This window comes from Cervus canadensis, chromosome X (assembly GCF_019320065.1).
Source record: "Cervus canadensis isolate Bull #8, Minnesota chromosome X, ASM1932006v1, whole genome shotgun sequence".
NCBI lineage: Eukaryota > Metazoa > Chordata > Mammalia > Artiodactyla > Cervidae > Cervus > Cervus canadensis.
The window spans coordinates 26,645,494-26,663,518 of NC_057419.1; the positions used below are offsets into that span (position 1 = coordinate 26,645,494).

The 18,025-nt window shown below is 40.6% G+C and overlaps 1 protein-coding gene across 1 annotated transcript in view; it reads right to left on the reverse strand.

The window, feature by feature from the left end:
• Window positions 1-1,494: 1,494 nt before the first annotated feature.
• The window catches only part of ACOT9 (acyl-CoA thioesterase 9), a 30,321-nt gene continuing 13,790 nt past the window's right edge, over window positions 1,495-18,025 (reverse strand). Inside the window, exons 6-15 of the mRNA XM_043457960.1 lie at window positions 17,706-17,789; window positions 17,205-17,308; window positions 11,213-11,286; window positions 4,606-4,673; window positions 4,040-4,151; window positions 3,797-3,887; window positions 3,536-3,621; window positions 2,536-2,623; window positions 2,238-2,388; window positions 1,495-1,798 (exon numbers count right to left, since the gene is read on the reverse strand). Coding sequence (XP_043313895.1) covers window positions 1,710-1,798; window positions 2,238-2,388; window positions 2,536-2,623; window positions 3,536-3,621; window positions 3,797-3,887; window positions 4,040-4,151; window positions 4,606-4,673; window positions 11,213-11,286; window positions 17,205-17,308; window positions 17,706-17,789 — 947 coding nt within the window. The 3' untranslated portion in view covers window positions 1,495-1,709. The remainder of the gene's footprint in view (window positions 1,799-2,237; window positions 2,389-2,535; window positions 2,624-3,535; window positions 3,622-3,796; window positions 3,888-4,039; window positions 4,152-4,605; window positions 4,674-11,212; window positions 11,287-17,204; window positions 17,309-17,705; window positions 17,790-18,025) is intronic.

The following is an 18,025-nucleotide window of genomic DNA, read 5'->3' on the forward strand; positions in this document are numbered from 1 at the left end:
AGTCTTGTGCATACTATTTTGACATACAGATCACTTATCAACAGTTTTCCAAAGAAAACAACTTAAGAATTAAATGTTTTAGCTTTAGGATATTAACTGCAACATTTCTCACAACAGGAAGAAAACTTCTCGCAAAAGCTTCAGCAATAAGAGCTTAAGTGCATAATGTACAATCTATATATCAGCATGCAGTGGGTCTCTCAACTGAACTCTGCTTATTAACACATTCAGACAACTCTGCAGGGCTGTCCCTTCTTCCCGCCAGGCAGCTCAGGGACCCCACCAGGTTATAGGCAGACCTGCAAAATGCAGAACTGAAGGGCCAGGTGAAACTCAGAATGGTAGTACAGATAATACAGCTCAGGGGGCCATGGGCAGGGGAAGGAAGATAGATGCAAGCAAGCTTACAATGGGCACACACTGGGGGCCATGAGTCCAACTGCCCACCTCCAGAGCAGCTGTTTGTTCCCATGACTATTTATGCCAGAAGTACTCATTCTTGTAACTGTAGTTTCAATAAACATTACATTAATAGAATTTTTTTTTTAAGTACTACAGCCGATTCAGAAGCAGATAGCCAAGTTTGCGACAGCCATTCTAGAACCCACACTGTTTCTTTTGTGGGAACATCTTTTCAGAAGTGACTTTTTACCCCTCTGTGCAGCCTGGTTTTCTCTCTTCTGTACTTGATCAACTTCACATCAAAGAAGAAACTGGATCTTGGCCACATACTCATGGGAATACGTCCCTTTGGGTTCCCAGGTGGCTCTGTGATACTGGGCATAGCGTCCCTTGCTACAATACCAGAAAGCAGTACCAAGCCCCACACTCCCTGGTTATGAATCCCAGCAGCACCATCGACCAGCTGAAGGAGCCTGATCAGGTTATGAACCTCTCTGGGCTTCAGATTCCTAAGTGCCTGAACCCAGTAAGTGAGTTACACAGCCTACCTCATAGTGTCGGTGATCTAGCACAGGGCAAGTGCTCCATAAGCATAAGCAGCTGTTATTAGCATTACTGTTCATATTTTTTCATCAGATATAAGATTCCCAGCCCCTAGCAAAGTGTACTGAAGAGCTGTCAGGTGAGTGGAAGAAGGAACATTTGGTCCTGCATCTCCTGACCTAGACCATCTGTGAACTCCTCCTCTTGGTATGGTTTCCGATCTAAAGTGTCCCACAGGTTCTTACAAATGCTGTGTCTTTTGTTGAATCCCTTCACTTCAACTTTTCATCTGTCCTCTGCTAACAACAAAAGCTGGGAACTAGAAAGAGGTAAAATTACAAAGGAATCACATAGGGTAGACAGGATTTAAACAACAAAGGGGAACTGCAGTACAGGTCAGGTTTAACAAATGCCCTCCAAATGCCTGGGCAGGAAACCATGTAGATTGACAGTTGCAATATGTGTAAAAAAAGAATGTGTCCAGCCACATAAAAAGGCATTCTGCCCTCATTTCCTAAGCAGACAGGAGGCAACATGGTAGCTTCACAATTTAAATTCTTAAAAGTATTTATTATTCAATAATTCTTTCTCCCTCTGCCCCACCCAGCCATTTCTCGTTCCTCTTTTCTGACCATCGTAAAAGCCGAATACATCCTTCATCTCCATGGAAGATGAGAATAAACACTAAAACCGATACACTTGCTCAGGCCTTCATCCGGCACTGTGTCACTGCGGGGTGCTGGCCTTCAACAAGCGCAGTCTTCCTAGGGCTCGACCACGTAGTCCCTTTTCAAGGTCACTGGTGCACTCATAGATTTGAAATGCCGTTGCCCATCTAAATACAACATGGACTCTGGAACACAAGAGAGTGAGAGAGCCCTGGAGAAACCTAAGAAAATTATTGTACAAACACAAGACCACCTGGGAACCCTGGGACAGCAATGGGAATGCAAACTTGACATGAGGCATGCAATGCTGGGCCAGAGAACGGGCCACATACCCCAGGGAGTGGGCCTCAACTCCAGCCCTTTGGCAGGACCAGTCCTAACCACCAGCAGCTGCTTGCACTGGCACCAGCCCTTCAGACCATGGCCAGGCAGGCAGAACAGCAACGACCACCTAAGGGCCATGAGGCACCCTGACTTTCAGGGCTGCAGAATCTCAAAAGCACAATCCCTTAAAGACATGCACTCGGGCGGATGGGCATCAGAGTACTTCTTAAAACAATCTAAAAGGAGAAAAATATCTTTGAAAGTTCCCCTTGTTAGGGACAAGCAGTCATTGTCACTTACCTCCATATGTTCTAGGGAAAACCAAGGGCACTTCTTTTTCCGACATGAACGTGAAATGAAAGACATTGGTGGTCATGTGCTCTTTATCCTGAAGAGAGGCCACCTCACTGTGAACTCTGACTTGAATGTAATTCCCCTGAGTAAAGCAGACCTAAGTGATTAGGGACATGATAGTTAGTTGCATCAGAAAGAGGGAAGAAAGCAGTCATAAGACAAATGGTGGCTTTAGAATATAAAAGCCTCTCTTTTAGGCCCAAATAATAAAAGATTATATTTCCCTGTCTCATCACATACCTACCTGCGCGGAAAGAAACAGCAACGATCCCACCTCAACAGGTTTCTGAAACATGATATCATCCACGGCAACTATAAACGGTCGGGAACCACTATCAGGGAAAGATAATACTTGGGGTCAACTGCAAAATTCAGATGATCTCTAGTTTTTCCCTAATAATCCTCCAAAGCAAACTTTAAAAGATCAAAGAATAAACCTAGAGGAGGAGGAAATAATCACACCAGTAAGGAATGGTAAGAGATGACACTATGACCAGATCAGTGCCAAAATCATCTTTTCCCTGCTTCATGTCATCACCCCTTTTTCTCAGCAGGTCTTTAATGTACTAACTGACAGCATCAGAGCAAGAGCCTTCTAAAATGAAGATCAGGGGGAAGGAGAGGGTGGGACGAATTGGAAGAGTAGCACTGACATATATACACTACCACATGTAAAATAACAGCTAGTAAGAAACTGCTTATGACACAAGGATCTCAGCTAGGTGCTCTGCGATGACCTAGAGGGGGAGTAGGGGAGTGGAGTGGGAGGCTTAAGAGGGAGGGGATATATGTATACTTATAGCTAATTCATGTCATTGTACAGCAGAAACCAATGCAATATTGTAAAGCAATTACATTCCAATAAAAAAATTTAAATAAAAAACAAACCCATCTGGAACCAGTGTAGCATTTATTTAAAAACACCACATATTACCAAACACAGTCAGACTGGTCCAAAACGTTTCCCTGAGTGTGGTAGTATAAACGACTTCTCAGGAGTTAAAGTGAAAGTGAATGTGAAGTCGCTTAGTCGTGTCCAACTCTTTGCGACCCTGTGGACTGTAGCCCACCAGGCTCCTCCATCCATGGGATTCTCCAGGCAAGAATACTGGAGTGGGTTGCCATTTCCTTCTCCAGGGTATCTTCCCAACCCAGGGATCAAACCCAGGTCTCCCTCATTGCAGGCAGACGCTTTAACCTGTGAGCCACCAGAGAAGCCCAAGACTACCTTAAATCTAACTCACCCAAAGTTACAAGCAGTAGCCCATCCAAGTTCATATGCTTTCCTCATAAGGAAACCACCAAAGATTCGATTGAAAATGTTCCGCTCCTATAGGACATAAGATAAATATTAATAAATACAGGCTTGTGACTATACAAATCTACAGAATAAGGAATTAACAATGCCATAGAACAGAGGACAGTTAAAAAGCGGGTCAAATCTTAGATTAGTGTCATGAGTCCTAGTTATCCTGTTTAGAAGATTCTTCACCAAGTTCCAATACCTGAGGGTGGCAAATATCCAAGCTCTTGAGTTTTGAATTCTCCATCCACACTGCATTAGGAGGCAAAACTCGACTTCGAAAACTTATAGTCCTGTACAAATGGAGATTGAGGAAACCCTGTCAATGCCATGGCTCTGCTGCAGAAAAGTAAAATATTTACAAACACCACCCAATATGTTCGAGCAAGTGTGGCTCTGGAGAAGGCCTACTTTCCCAACCCAGAATCTCACCATCCTAACTTACTTTGGATCCAGCGTGCTAAGAAACATCTCATGTATGGTTGTCCTCTCCTCGGCAGTGGGGGCCATTTTCAGTAATGACGTGGAGCTGAAGGCGACCCTTCTCCCCTTGTTCACTGCAACAGGGGAGCTATGATCAGAAGGGCCACATTACAGCACAAGCTTCCTGTCCAGGGCTGCCTAGAACCCTATAAACACAGGATTTCCAGATGTGGAAAAGCCGACTGGAAATTATACATTTATCCCAGAGAAGGCTGCTGAGGCTACATAAAACTTCCAGTGATTTCTTGCTTTCAGATGGAAATCATATCAACTCAGTGTGAGATCACTTATAATCACTTTGACCTACAGCCCCAACCAGCAGTTATTTCATTAAGAGACAACTCGCATTTCATCAAAGGTGAGAAAACAAATTACTTAATATTGTATGATCAATAAAATTGTCCCAAGAATGGACTCTTTGGACACTTGACTGGTATGAGGAGTTCATACATACTCTTAAATAATTTCCTCTGCAACAGAGTTAATATGTTTTTAAAATTATATCTTATTATGAACAAATTAATATACATTCTCCCTGTTGAAAGAGCTCTTCTTCCTCTGGGCTTTCAACAGTGAGTGGATTTACAAAGGCTGGCCTAAAGAGAAAAAAGAAAAAAATTTTAAGACATGTCATTACCAAAAAAAAAAAAAAACTGAAGATTTTCATTTTACATAATGCTACTAACAGTTTCACATAAGAGCTCTGGAACAGTTAGGGGAGCCTTCTGGACAGACTTATCTGCACAGTAGACAGTTCACATTGTAAAAAAGGATATGGCCACTTGTCAAAATGTTTCACCTGACTCTAATTATGAGGAAATAGCCAAAAACAGGTTGCAAAAATTCTGTAAGACAACTGGCCTGGACTCTTCAAAGCTTCTCTTTACCATCAGTGGTTTTTTGTTTTTGTATTTGGGGTTTTGTTTTGCTTCCTTGTTTGTTTTTCCTTGAAGCTTTGAAGGGAATTAATCTTGGAAGAGAAGCAGAAATTTTGTTTTGGTTTAAAAAAATCAGAACTGCTATAATGCTTTTTGCAGTAGTTTATTTCCTTGACTATTTGAAACTATTAGGAAGAATAGCTAGGTCCTAACCCTGGGTCGGGAAGATCCCCTGGAGAAGAAAATGGCAACCCACTCCAGTATTCTTGCCTCAAAAATGTTAACGTTTTTTTCAAGGCAATCAACATATTCAATTCAATCCCTATCAAATCACCATGACATTTTTCACAGAATCAGAACAAAAATATTTTAAACTTGTATGCAAACACAAAAACTCTGACTAATTATACCAATTCTGAGAAAGAAAAACAGAGCTGGAGGAATCAGGCTCCTCAACTTCAGACCATACTACAAAGCTGCAGTAATCAAAACCATATGGTACAGGCATAAAAACAGACATATAGATCAATGGATCAGTATACAAAGCCCAGAAATAAACCCACACACTTATGGTTAATTAATCTACCACAAAGGAGGCAAGAATATATCATTCATGGAGAAAAGACAGTCTCTTCAATAAGTAGTACTGGAAAAACTGGACAGCTACATGTTAAAAAATGAAATTAGAACATTCTCTAATATCGTACATAAAAATAAACTCAAAATGGATTAAAGACCTAAATGTAAGGCAAAGTACTAAAGAATTCCTAGAGGAAAATATAGGCAAGATATTCTTTGACATAAATAGCAGCAATATCTTTTTGGATCTGTCTCCTAGAGTAGTGGAAATAAAAACAAACAAAAAAGAAACAAATGGGACCTAACCACCCTATGGCAGAAAGTGAAGAACTAAAGAGCCTCTTGATGAAAGTGAAGGAGGAGAGTGAAAAAGTTGGCTTAAGGCTCAACATTCAGAAAACTAAGATCATGGCATCTGGTCCCATCACTTCATGGCAAATAGATGGGAAAACAGTGGAAACAGTGGCTGACTTTATTTTTGGGGGCTCCAAAATCACTGCAGATGGTGATTGCAGCCATGAAATTAAAAGATGCTTACTCCTTGGGAAGTTAAGACCAACCTAGACAGCATATTAAAAAGCAGAGACATTACTTTGTCAACAAAGGTCCATCTAGTCAAGGCTATGGTTTTTCCAGTAGCCATGTACAGATGTGAGAGTTGGACTATAAAGAAAGCTGAGCGCTGAAGAATTGATGCTTTTGAACGGTGGTGTTAGAGAAGACTCTTGAGAGTCCCTTGGACTGCAAGGAGATCCAACCAGCCCATCTTAAAGGAAATCAGTCCTGGGTGTTCATTTGGAAGGACTGATGTTGAAGCTGAAACTACAATACTTTGGCCAGCTGATGCGAAAAGCTGACTCATTTGAAAAGACCCTGATGTTGGGAAAGATTGAAGGCAGGAGGAGAAGGGGACGACAGAGGATGACACGGTTAGATGGCATCACCGACTCAATGGACATGAGTCTGGGTAAACTCCGGGAGTTGGTGATGGACAGGGAGGTCTGGCATGCTGCGGTTCATGGGGTCACAAAGAGTCGGACACGACTGAGTGACTGAACTGAACTGAATGGAATCAAATTTAAAAGCTTTCACACAGCAAAGGAAACCATAAACAAAATGAAAAGACAACCTACATACTGGGAGAAAATATTTGCAAATGATACAACTGACAAAGGATTAATCTCCAAAATATACAAACAGCTCATACAGCTCAATATCAAAACAAACAATCCAACAAAACAAGGGCTGAAGATGTAAATAAACATTTCTCCAAAGAAGACACACAGATGGCCAAAAGGCACAAGAAAAGATGCTCAACACTGCTAATTATTAAAGAAATGCAAATCAAAACTACAACGAGGTCATCACCTCACCCGGGTCAGAATGGGCATCGTCAAAAAGTATACAAATAGTAAATGCTGGAAAGGGTGTGGAGAAAAGGGAACCCTCCTACACTGTTGGCAGGAATGTAAATTGGTGCAACCACTATGGAAAACAGTATGGAGGTTCCTTAAAAAACTAAAAACAGAGCTACCATATGATCCAATGATCCCACTCCTGGGCATACACCTAAAGAAAACCATAATTCAAAAAGATACATTCACCCCAATGTTCACTGCAGCACTATTTACAATAACCAAGACATGGAAGCAACTTAAGTATCCATCAACAGAGGAATGGACAAAGACAATGTGCAAAGAAATAGAGGAAAACAACAGGATGAAATATTATTTAGCCATAAAAAAGAATGAAATAATGCCATCTGAAGCAACATGGAGAGACCTAGAGATTATCATACTAAGTGAAATAAGCCAAAGACAAGTATATGATATCCCTTGTATGTGGAATCTAAAAAAATGATACAAATAAACTCATTTACAAAACAGAAATAGACTCACAAACAGAACACAAACTTATGGTTACCAAAGGGGAAAGGGGGGAGATAAATTAGGAGTTTTGGATTTACATACACACGTCACTCTATGTAAAATAGATAAACAGCAAGGACTTAGTATACAATTCAAGGAATTATAGTCAATATTTTATAATAATTATATGGGAAAAGAATCTGGAAAAGTGTATCTATAGAGAGAGATACATAACTGAATCACTTTGCTGTATACCTGAAACTAACACAGTATTGTACATCAACTATACTTCAGTAAAAAATTTTAAAAAGTCCATGTCTTAAAAGACAGAAAGTGCCAGGGGGATTGTTTTAAGGGGAATTACTTAAAGAAACATGATAATAACATATAATGTGTGCTTAGTCGCTCAGTTGTGTCTGACTCTTTGTGACCCCATGGACTGTAGCCCACCAGGTCCCTCTGTCCATGGGGATTCTCCAGGCATGAATACCAGCTTGGGTTGCCATACCCTACTCCAGGGGCTCTTCCCAACCCAGGGATCAAACCCAGGTCTCCCACATTGCAGATAGATTCTTTACCATCTGAACCATCGGGGAAGCCCCAACAGCATATAATACATGGCCCTTAATCAGACCCTGACTCAAGAGAAACGGTTATAAAGAATATTTTAGGGACAACTGGCATGGTTTGAATATGGATCAAATATTAGAAACAATAATTGTATAACTTAAATTTCCTGGATATAATAAAGTTGCTGATGTTATATAGGAGAATCACCTTATTCTTAGGAGATACATGTTGAATTATTTATGGGTAAAGTAGTCTCAACTTTACTCTGAAACAATTACATGAGGAAAAGTGTGTATATTTGTATTTACTGAGAAAAGGCAAGAGTAAGGTAAAAGCGGTAAAATGTTAATTTGAGAATTTAGGTGAAGGGTATATGGGTGCTCATTACATTATTCTTTCTACATTCCTGTAGGTGTCAAATTTTTCAAATTAAAACACGGAGAAAAAGGATAACCCTTCACTATGGTAGAATCCAAAAGTTGGACGAAACAAAAATGGAAACAAAAGTACTGAGATAGCAGCTTGGAAAATTAGAATGCATCAGCTGGGTGAGAAACTTTAAGTAATGCCTTCAGTGCTGGAAAAGAAGCCCCAGGTCAGCCACTAGGAGCAGCATGTCAGCTGGAAGTGGCTAGAGGAGACAGAGAAGACAGGTGGATACTTCACTCAGATAAGAGTCGCCAAGGGATTTTTGGCTCTTAACTTGGGTCTCCAAGTCAGTTTTCCAGGCAGCAAAAGAGATTTCTCACTGAAGACTCCTAACTCAAATTTCTGAAACAAATCAGACTTCTCATAGGCCTCCAGACTCCATCCTGTACAATAGCAATCCTATAACATTCCCTCCTACCCCACTCCCACACACGTAATAGTTTTTCCCAGTTTGAATGCCTTGGGTGTAACTGGCATTAGGAACCAAGAATTCAATGTAAGAAAGAAAAGATAAGGCATAAAGTTTTAAAGTATGTATAGCTAAACTTGACTTGGAAATGACAGTGTAAATTTATGAGGTTTTTTTGTTTTCTTTTTAACATACATTCAAGCTCTGTCCACTGAAAAAGCCAAGAAACAATGACAAACTAATAAAAACATATAGTTCTAGTGCCCAGATTTTGGTGTCTAACTACCAGCTTCCCATTAAAAGGAACCTGAGGACTCCTTGGAGAAATAGCTGATACCAGGCCTGGGGCAGGAAATGTATAGGATAAGTTCAAGGTATCTCATTGTATCAGAGAGCAGAAAGTTATTAAAGACTGCTGCTGCTGCTGCTAAGTCACTTCAGTCGTTTCTGACTCTGTGCGACCCCATCCCTGGGATTCTCCAGGCAAGAACACTGGAGTGGGTTGCCATTTCCTTCTCCAATGCATAAAAGTGAAAAGTGAAAGAGAAGTCACTCAGTCGTGTCCGACTCTTCATGGCCCCATGGACTGCAGCCTACCAGGCTCCTCCATCCATGGGATTTTCCAGGCAAGAGTACTGGAGTGGGGTGCCAATGCCTTCTCTGTATCAAAGACTAGGAAATGTAAAAATAGCTCATCACAGGAGGCAGCTTAAAGGAGTTCCCACTGACCAAAGATGTTCATTCCACGGAACAGGAAGAACAATGGCTGCAATTTACTGAAACATATTTACTATATTAAAATCCATGAACTCACAGTGATACTTTCTTAAAAAGCAAAAAAAGCAGAAAAACTGTCATCATTAGCTAGTAAATGTGTAAATAAAGGAAAGAATGAAACATTGATCCTGACTTTCCTTGACAAACCAAACTGCCCTAGCTGGTAAAGGAAGTCTTCTTTACAGATCTCTGGCTAACAAATACAGAAACAATGTCAGAATTTGAGAATCATTTTATATCCTCTAATGAAAATGATTAAACTCCAAAGGAGATTAAAAGCACTGAAGGAAGACTGATGGGAAACTAGCTATTTGTAAGATGTACATGGGAGACACCTTGTACTGTACTACACCTGCAGATCATTATTGATCATAAGAGGATAACCTGAAGTGCATAATGGAAAGATCAGTCTGTTGCTACTTGAACCCACACACTAATCTTACCTTTACAATGAGTGGGAAAATCTGACATGATACAGTACAGAGACAGCATCAACTAGGAAGTGCTCTCACCAAATACACTGAATTCAAATCTAACTAAGCTTTTAGATCTAACTCTTCAATTTACAGAAAATACAAGGAATAGTGAAACAAGTTAAAAAAAATACCATGAAGAAGCAATGAGACAAATCCAGAAAGTGAGACACTGTATAGAACAATGAATCTGGGCTTTCGCCCACTTCATGAGAAGGGGTAAAGGACAGGTGGGTGCACACAACCATTCCAGATTAACACAGGCTGAAGAGATTCCACAATTTTATGAATATACTAAAAGTCATTAAACTGTACACTTTTAATCAGTGAATTGTATGATATGTGAATTATATCTCAATAAAGCTGCGAACAAAAGAAGCAGACTTAAGAGACATAAATATCAAATGCAGTAAGTGGACCTTGTTTGGATCCTGATTTATATAAATCATTAAAAAGGTAATTGGGGAAAAGTGAATATGAACTATTAGAATACATTAAGTACTTACTATTATTTGTTAGGTGTGTTAGTGGTAATGTAGTTATTTAAGAAAATATCCTCATTTTTAAAGCAATGCCTACACTAAGGTATTCAGAGGTGAAATGTCATTATATCTGGAATTGCTTTAAAATATGATAAAGAAAATAATATACCTTAAAAAAGAAGCAAATATGGCAAAATGTCAAAACTCTTAAGTCTAGATGATGGTATCCAGAAATTTATTAAAGTCTCCTCTCCAGTTTTCACATATCTCCAGATATTTGAAAAATATATTTAAAGACTTCCCTGTAGCTCAGACGGTAAAGACACTTCCTGCAATGCAGGGGCCCCATGTTCAATCCCTGGGTCCAGAAGATCCTCTGGAGAAGGGAATGGCAATCCACTCCAGTATTTTTGCCTGGAGAATCACATGGACAGAGTAGCCTAGCAGGCTATAGACCATGGGGTTGCAAAGAGTCGGACAAAACTGAGTGGAATTTACTAGATCTAGAATAAATCTAGAAATTTTATTAATTAAATATAATAATTCTGGAAATTTATTAGTTTTCTCTCCAGTTTTCAGATATCTCCAGATATTTGAAAAAATATATATTTTATATTTTTCAAAGGACAGGAAAAAAGAAGAAAGAAATAGGAAAAAAAACAGCAATTACCCTTTATTTTCAGAATCACGAGCCACCATTACAAATGTCGCATCCAAAACAGGAGAAAATTCATTGTCATGTAACTAGAGAATAAAGAAAAGAAAATGCAGATGTAAGAAATGCATTTAGTGGGAAGACCTAGTACAATCCTACCAGATACCGGAGGCTCCAAGAAAGGCTGAAAGAGCCTTAGCGAAAGAGGACGAATGCTTTCATTAGTCGCCATCTGCTGAGATGCCAGAAACATGACTAGGCTCTGGCAGGTGGCAGGGAGTGGCAGCAAGATCACAAAATCTGTGGTCTAGCAGAGAATGGAGACACCTCCAAAACCCAGACAGTGCAGAGAGTGAGAAGGGCTGGGATGGGCACGAACTATGTGGGCCTTGGAGCTGCATGACCGGGACCCAGGGCAAGGGTCGCAGAGGGACCTTATCCATCACCATCACTTAGGTGTAACCATCTTGCAGAAGACTGGCTTTCTTCAGGCCTACCTGTCCTCCCAAAGGCACACACAGCCAGGCAGACCTCCCATCACTCACCCAGACATTTAAATTTTCTGGAAACTTGAGTGTGCCAACTACTAGGACATGCCTATTTCCTTAGCCCAGCACAGGGGCTTCCAAGAAGGGATAAGATGAGTGACAATTCTGTGGATTAAGTTAAATATGTACAATGCAGAGTCCATCGAGATTTTAAGGTATTTTTTTACCCCCTAGGAGTCTGTACTTCCAGGAAAGTTATATCCTCAAGTCCTATCGTAACCTTGGGTACAGTTGGTTCCATCCTCAACAAACCTCATCACTAGTCCTCATGACCAATATCCATTCAACCCCTTATGGGCCCTCCCCTGCAATTTTGGGAAGAGTCTCCCCCATCTCACTAAGTCCCTGTCCTGTTCAAACCAAAGGGTTCCTCCTTTCTCCCAGCATCTGTGCTAAGCCTGCTGGAAAGCCTCTGCCACAGAGCCCAGATTTCTCTCCAGTTGTTCATCAAACGTTCCCCTCGTGCCTGCACCTTTTTCTCTAGCCACAGCTAACAACTTGGAGGTCCTGGAATGTCCCATTTTGTCACCTGAGCACCTCCCCTCCACATCTTTGCCTGATGCCTTCTTCAGGGCGGCATTCCTCAAGATACTCCTCCCCATCCCCAGTTCCAGCCCTACTCCCCAGTCAGAGTTGATCATTCCCTCCCTTTTTTTGCCACCTAAGTAGAAACAAAGGCCTCTTCTGACAGTGGCTCTCAACATAAGCTAGGAAGATATCACCCCTTAGGGGCATCTGGAAATGTGCAGGGCTGGTGATGGTTGCCATATGAGCTGAGGGACATTACCAGGGCAGAGCAGGTAACACTTCACAACGCAGGGGAAGGTCCTGCAGAACAAAGAATTCTCCCACGTACAATGCTAATAGTGTCCCTGTTGAGAAATAGTGCACAGTACTTAATTTGTGCTTAGTCGCTCAGTCGTGTCCAATCTTTGTGACCCTTTGAACTATACCTCACCAGGCTCCTCTATCTGTGGGATTTCTCAGGCAAGAACACTGGAATGGATTTGCCGTTTCCTCCTCCAGGGGATCTTCCCGACCCAGGGATCGAACCCACGTCTCCTATGTCTCCTGCATTGCAGGTGGATTCTTTACCACTGAGCTATCAGGGAAGCCCATTTAATTGAATATACCATAAAGATTTACTTATGTGTCTGTCTTCCTACTGCACCGAAAGCTCCTTGAGGACAAAGACCATTTTTATTCACATTTGTATCCCAGCAACTGGCACAAAGACTGGCAGACAGCAGATACCCGATCAATGATTGTCAATGAATGAACTGAGGCAGCTAACTGTTGAGCACTACTAGTGTGAACTCCAAAAGACCGGAACTTTCTGTTTTGCTCACTGCTGTATACCGAGCACAGATGGCACACCCCATAAATCACTGCAAAGTCAATGTTAAATGTTGGCCATCAGGAAGTGGGCTAGATGACTCACTCCCAGATCTCCTTGGGGATGCGCACAGTCAAAAGAAAAAACATGTGCATACAGAGCTCTGTAGAGCAGATAGCAGGAGCCAGAAGAGAGGGACGTGGGGAAGGAACAGGTACTATGAGCTGAAAGGATCAGGGACAGATTGGAGCATGAAGTGACCTGGAAGCACAGGTAGAATGGGGATATGGGGAGCCACTGCCCAAGAAATTCCAGCAAAAGGAAAATGTACACCAGGATACTCATCCACTCACCTACTATGTAATGTTCCAGTTTATTATAATTAATGTGCACTAGTGCTAAGCATCGTGGATGCAAAACAAACAACTCTACTCTTAGGATGCTCAAGGTCTCCAGTGGTGTGCTCTAAGAAGGCGTGTGAACCAGCCACCAGGTAGGTTGGTGCTATTTATGGAGCATCTTACATCCTAACTGGTGTCTCAGATGGTAAAGAATCAGCCTGCAGGAGACCCACCAGGTTTGATCCCTGGGTCAGGAAGATCCCCTGGAGAAGGAAATGGCAGCCCACTCCAGTATTCTTGCCTGGAGAATCCCACGGACAGAGGAGCCTGGTGGGCTGCAGTCTGCTAGGGTCACAAAGAGTTGGACACAACTGAGCGACTAACACTTTAGATCCTAACTAGTCAAAGGAATTTAGACTTTGAACTACAGATAATGGCCATTGAAGGGTTCTGAGAAGGGAAGTGATATGACTGAAGATCAGCTGTGGAAGATCTATCTGGTAGATATGTGTAAAATTAAGACAGAAGAGACTAAAGGCAGGCAGAATAATTAAAAGACAGCTAAGATGCTCACACAAGAGGCAGTGAGGGCTTGAATGAAACTCAGAGGTCAGGGGGAAGGGGAAGCAAGGACTCTGGTGAGAAACAGTGGGTGATGAATCTGCAAGACTTGGCAAAAGGCTGCATGGGACAGGAAAAAATTAAAGCTTTCATAAAGGTTTGGAGCTGGGAGAAACAGGAGGGTCGGAAAGGGGAAAGCGAAGGAGAATCGGGATTGGAAAGGAAGCTGACACAGTCTGGAATACACTGGACTTGGGAGACAGCAAGAGTACACATGGGAGAGAGATCTATGGGAACCCCAAAAGGCAGGTCTGAAGGTCAAGCCTAGAAGAGATCTGGAACCATCTTCATAGCAATGATGATAAATTAACATAATTGGCAACATTTGATTAGTGGCTACTGTGGTTAACAAAACAGCATCTCAGAGAGGGCGAGAAATCTGCCCACAGTCACATGGCTAACAAACAGCAGAGTTAGGATTTTTTTTTTTACCCACACCATGTGGCATGTGGGATCCTAGTCCCCCGACCAGGGATCAAACCCATGCCCCTTGCAGTTGAAGTGTGGAGTCTTAGCCACTGAACTGCCAGGGAAGTCCCAGAGCTGGGATCTGAACCTACATTTTAGCCAAACCAAAGGCAGGGTATCTATTGCCAAGCTCTCTCTCTGGAATAAAAGATCACTTAAGCCATGAGTTATTCATCAAAATGGCCAATGAGAAATGCAAATTTAAAACAAAAGTGTATTTCTGACACTGATTTTTCACTGGCTTTCTTCCTAATAATTCCTTTATCTCTTTTTCAATCTATTTGTCCAAGATTTCTTAGAAAGCAGGTCTTATGCCAGGAATCCACTGTGAATCAACCATTAGGACTAAGAAAGGAAGTGAACAAATCATAGCACTATCCCCAACAACTTCATGTTTGGTTTTAAAAGCAGTATTATTATTATTATTTAAAAGCAGCAACAAAAAAAAAAGCAGCAACAAAGGAGTTTAAAAAATTCAACTGTTTACATACAGTATCAAATTTAAAAAGTATCTATTTTGTTTATTTAACTTAAATGCAGAGTACATCATGTGAAATGCTGGGCTGGAAGAAGCACAAGCTGGAATCAAGATTGCTGGGAGAAATATCAATAACCTCAGATTTGCACATGACACCACCCTTATGGCAGAAAGCAAAGAACTAAAGAGCCTCTTGATGAAAGTGAAAGAGGAGAGTGAAAAAGCTGGCTTAAAGCTCAACATTCAGAAAACTAAGATCATGGCATCTGGTCCCATCACTTCACAGCAAATAGATGGGGAAACAATGAAAACACTAACAGACTTTATTTTCTTGGGCTCCAAAATCACTGCAGATGGTGACTGCAGCCATGATATTAAAAGACGCTTGCTCCTTGGAAGAAAAGCTATGACCAATCTAGACAGCATATTAAAAAGTAGAGACATTACTTTGCCAACAAAGGTCCATCTAGTCAAAGCTATGGTTTTTCCTGTAGTCATGTACGGATATGAGAGTTGGACTATAGAGAAAGCTGAGCACCAAAGAATTGATGCTTTTGAACTGTGGTGTTGGAGAAGACTCTTGAGAGTCTCCTGGAATGCAAGGAGATCCAACCAGTCAATTCTAAAAGAAATCAGTCCTAAAAAAAAATAAATAAATAAATAAAAAAATAAAAGAAATCAGTCCTGAATATTCATTGGAAGGACTGATGCTGAAGCTGAAACTCCAATACTTTGGCTATCTGATGCAAAGAACTGAGACTAGGAAAAAACCCTGATGCTGGGAAAGATTGAAGGTGGGAGAAGGGGACGACAGAGGATGAGATGGCTGGATGGCATCACCGACTAGATGGACATGAGTTTGAGTAAGCTTTGGGAGTTGGTGATGGACAAAGAAGCCTGCAGTGCTGCAATCCATGGGGTCACAGTCAGACACAACTGAGCGACTGAACTGATTTTGACAAAATAATTTTAATTAGTGCAGAGCAACCTTCAGACTTTTTCCAAAAGGTGAAATGCTTCATAATTTCATAACAGAGAAGAAAAATGTATCTGAATGATAGATCCATCTAATACCCTGATATAACTAAGTTGTTCTTAGATAAGTTTTCACAATGAAATCTTGAATATATTCTGAATTATTTGATTTCTGTACTATTATCTTCGAGGTATTTTTTCTTGACAAATTCCTTCATCTCTTTTTAAAAAAAACATTTATTAATTTATTTGGCTGTGCCGAGTCTTAGCAGCATTCAAACTCTTGGTTACAGCATGTAGGATCTAGTCCCCTGACAAGGGACTAAACCTGGGCCGGCCCCTGCATCAGGAGCACAGAGTCTCAGCCACTAGGCCACCAATGAAGTCCTTCTTCATTACCTTATAATAGCTGTTCTGACTTGTGCTCATAAGAGAGGCTGTTCCTAGATGCTACAGTAATCTAAGTGACTGTTATGGGTTGAACTGTGTCCCCCAATAAGATATGTTGATGTCCTAACCCTCAGTACAGGTGAAGGTGACTATATTTAGACATAGGGTTGTTGCAGATATAATCAGGTAAGATGAAGTCACACTGGAGTAGATGGGCCCTTAATCCAGTATTATTGATGCCCTTATAAGAATAGAAGAGACATAGAAACACAAGAGGAAAGTGATATGTAATGAAGAAGGAAGACAATGAGTGTTACAAGCCAAGGAATGCCAAAAAGCCAGCAAACCACTAGAAGCTAGAAAGAAGCAAAGAAGGCTTCTCCTATACAGGTTTTAGAGGGAGCATGGTCCTGCTGAGACCTTAATTTTGGATTTCTAGCCTTGCAATTATACACCAATTAATTTCTGTTGTTTTAAGCCATCTGGTTCATGGTACTTTGCTACAGCAGCCCTAAGAAACTAACAGTGATCAATTCTATTTATGTTTAACAGAACTCAGACTGTTGTGAAATTCTCTGGGGTAAAACCAGAAACAAGTACCTTAACATGGAGCCATATATGATTTGAAAATAATAAACACTAAGCATAAACACCAAATAATCTGTCAGTCTTTGTTCAGGAGGATACTAATACACCATCTGTTTGAAGTGAACTTGAATTGCTCTTCTATAAGTGGAAAACTTATAAAACTATATACCTGTCTATGGATAGACAGGTAAGTAAGCTTTTCTTTCACTGAGGCTAGCTGGCTGTATTAGAAAAAGGGGGCAGACTTTGGGCACAGACACACCTGGAACATATGCATCTTCACTTCCATGGACGTCTTCCCAACCCAACTAACATGACCGCTGAACTTGATGTCCTGTTCTGGGCTCAAACTCTTCTTACACATATCTACAAAACAGAAAATCAACCTGAGCACAAACCATACTCCAACTTTTCTGTACTGCAAATGGACATATTTCACTTGAAATTTTCATAAATTCCATTATATTCCTTTTCTGTCTTGAAAACTAAAAATATGATTCCTTTTTGACATACTGAAGACATGTGTATGTCTTTCTGAAAAATAAGGCAATGCAAAGAATATAAAAAGTGAAACCAGAATCATGCAAAACCCTTCCACTCGAAGATAATTATAAAAAACATGTTGGTACATAGCTGACATTTTCATATGCATATACATATATACATTAAAAAATTCCTCCATAAAAGGAAACTATTTCCTCTAATATCAATATTTCATAATTACTAAAAATTCTAAGTATGTCAAGAAAATACTATCACTTACCAATCTTGTCCACCAGGGCTGTAACTATTGATAAAGGAGACATCTTAGCTGAATGAATTTTGTTGTGCATGTAGCAAATAAGAACTGTAGGAAAAGAGAAGAGAAACAAATAAAGGAAAAAGCAAAATTATTTTTTAATGTTCACAATTCACTCCTTGAAATTCATAAACAGTCTTATCTGGTTTTGAAGACCCAAATCCCCATATCCCACTACTGGTCATATCCTAGAACCAAAGATTTTGATACATTAATGACATCTAGAAATCCTCTAATCTGTCTGTTGAATTTTAGCTCTGATGAGGAAACTGAAGCCCAAAGCC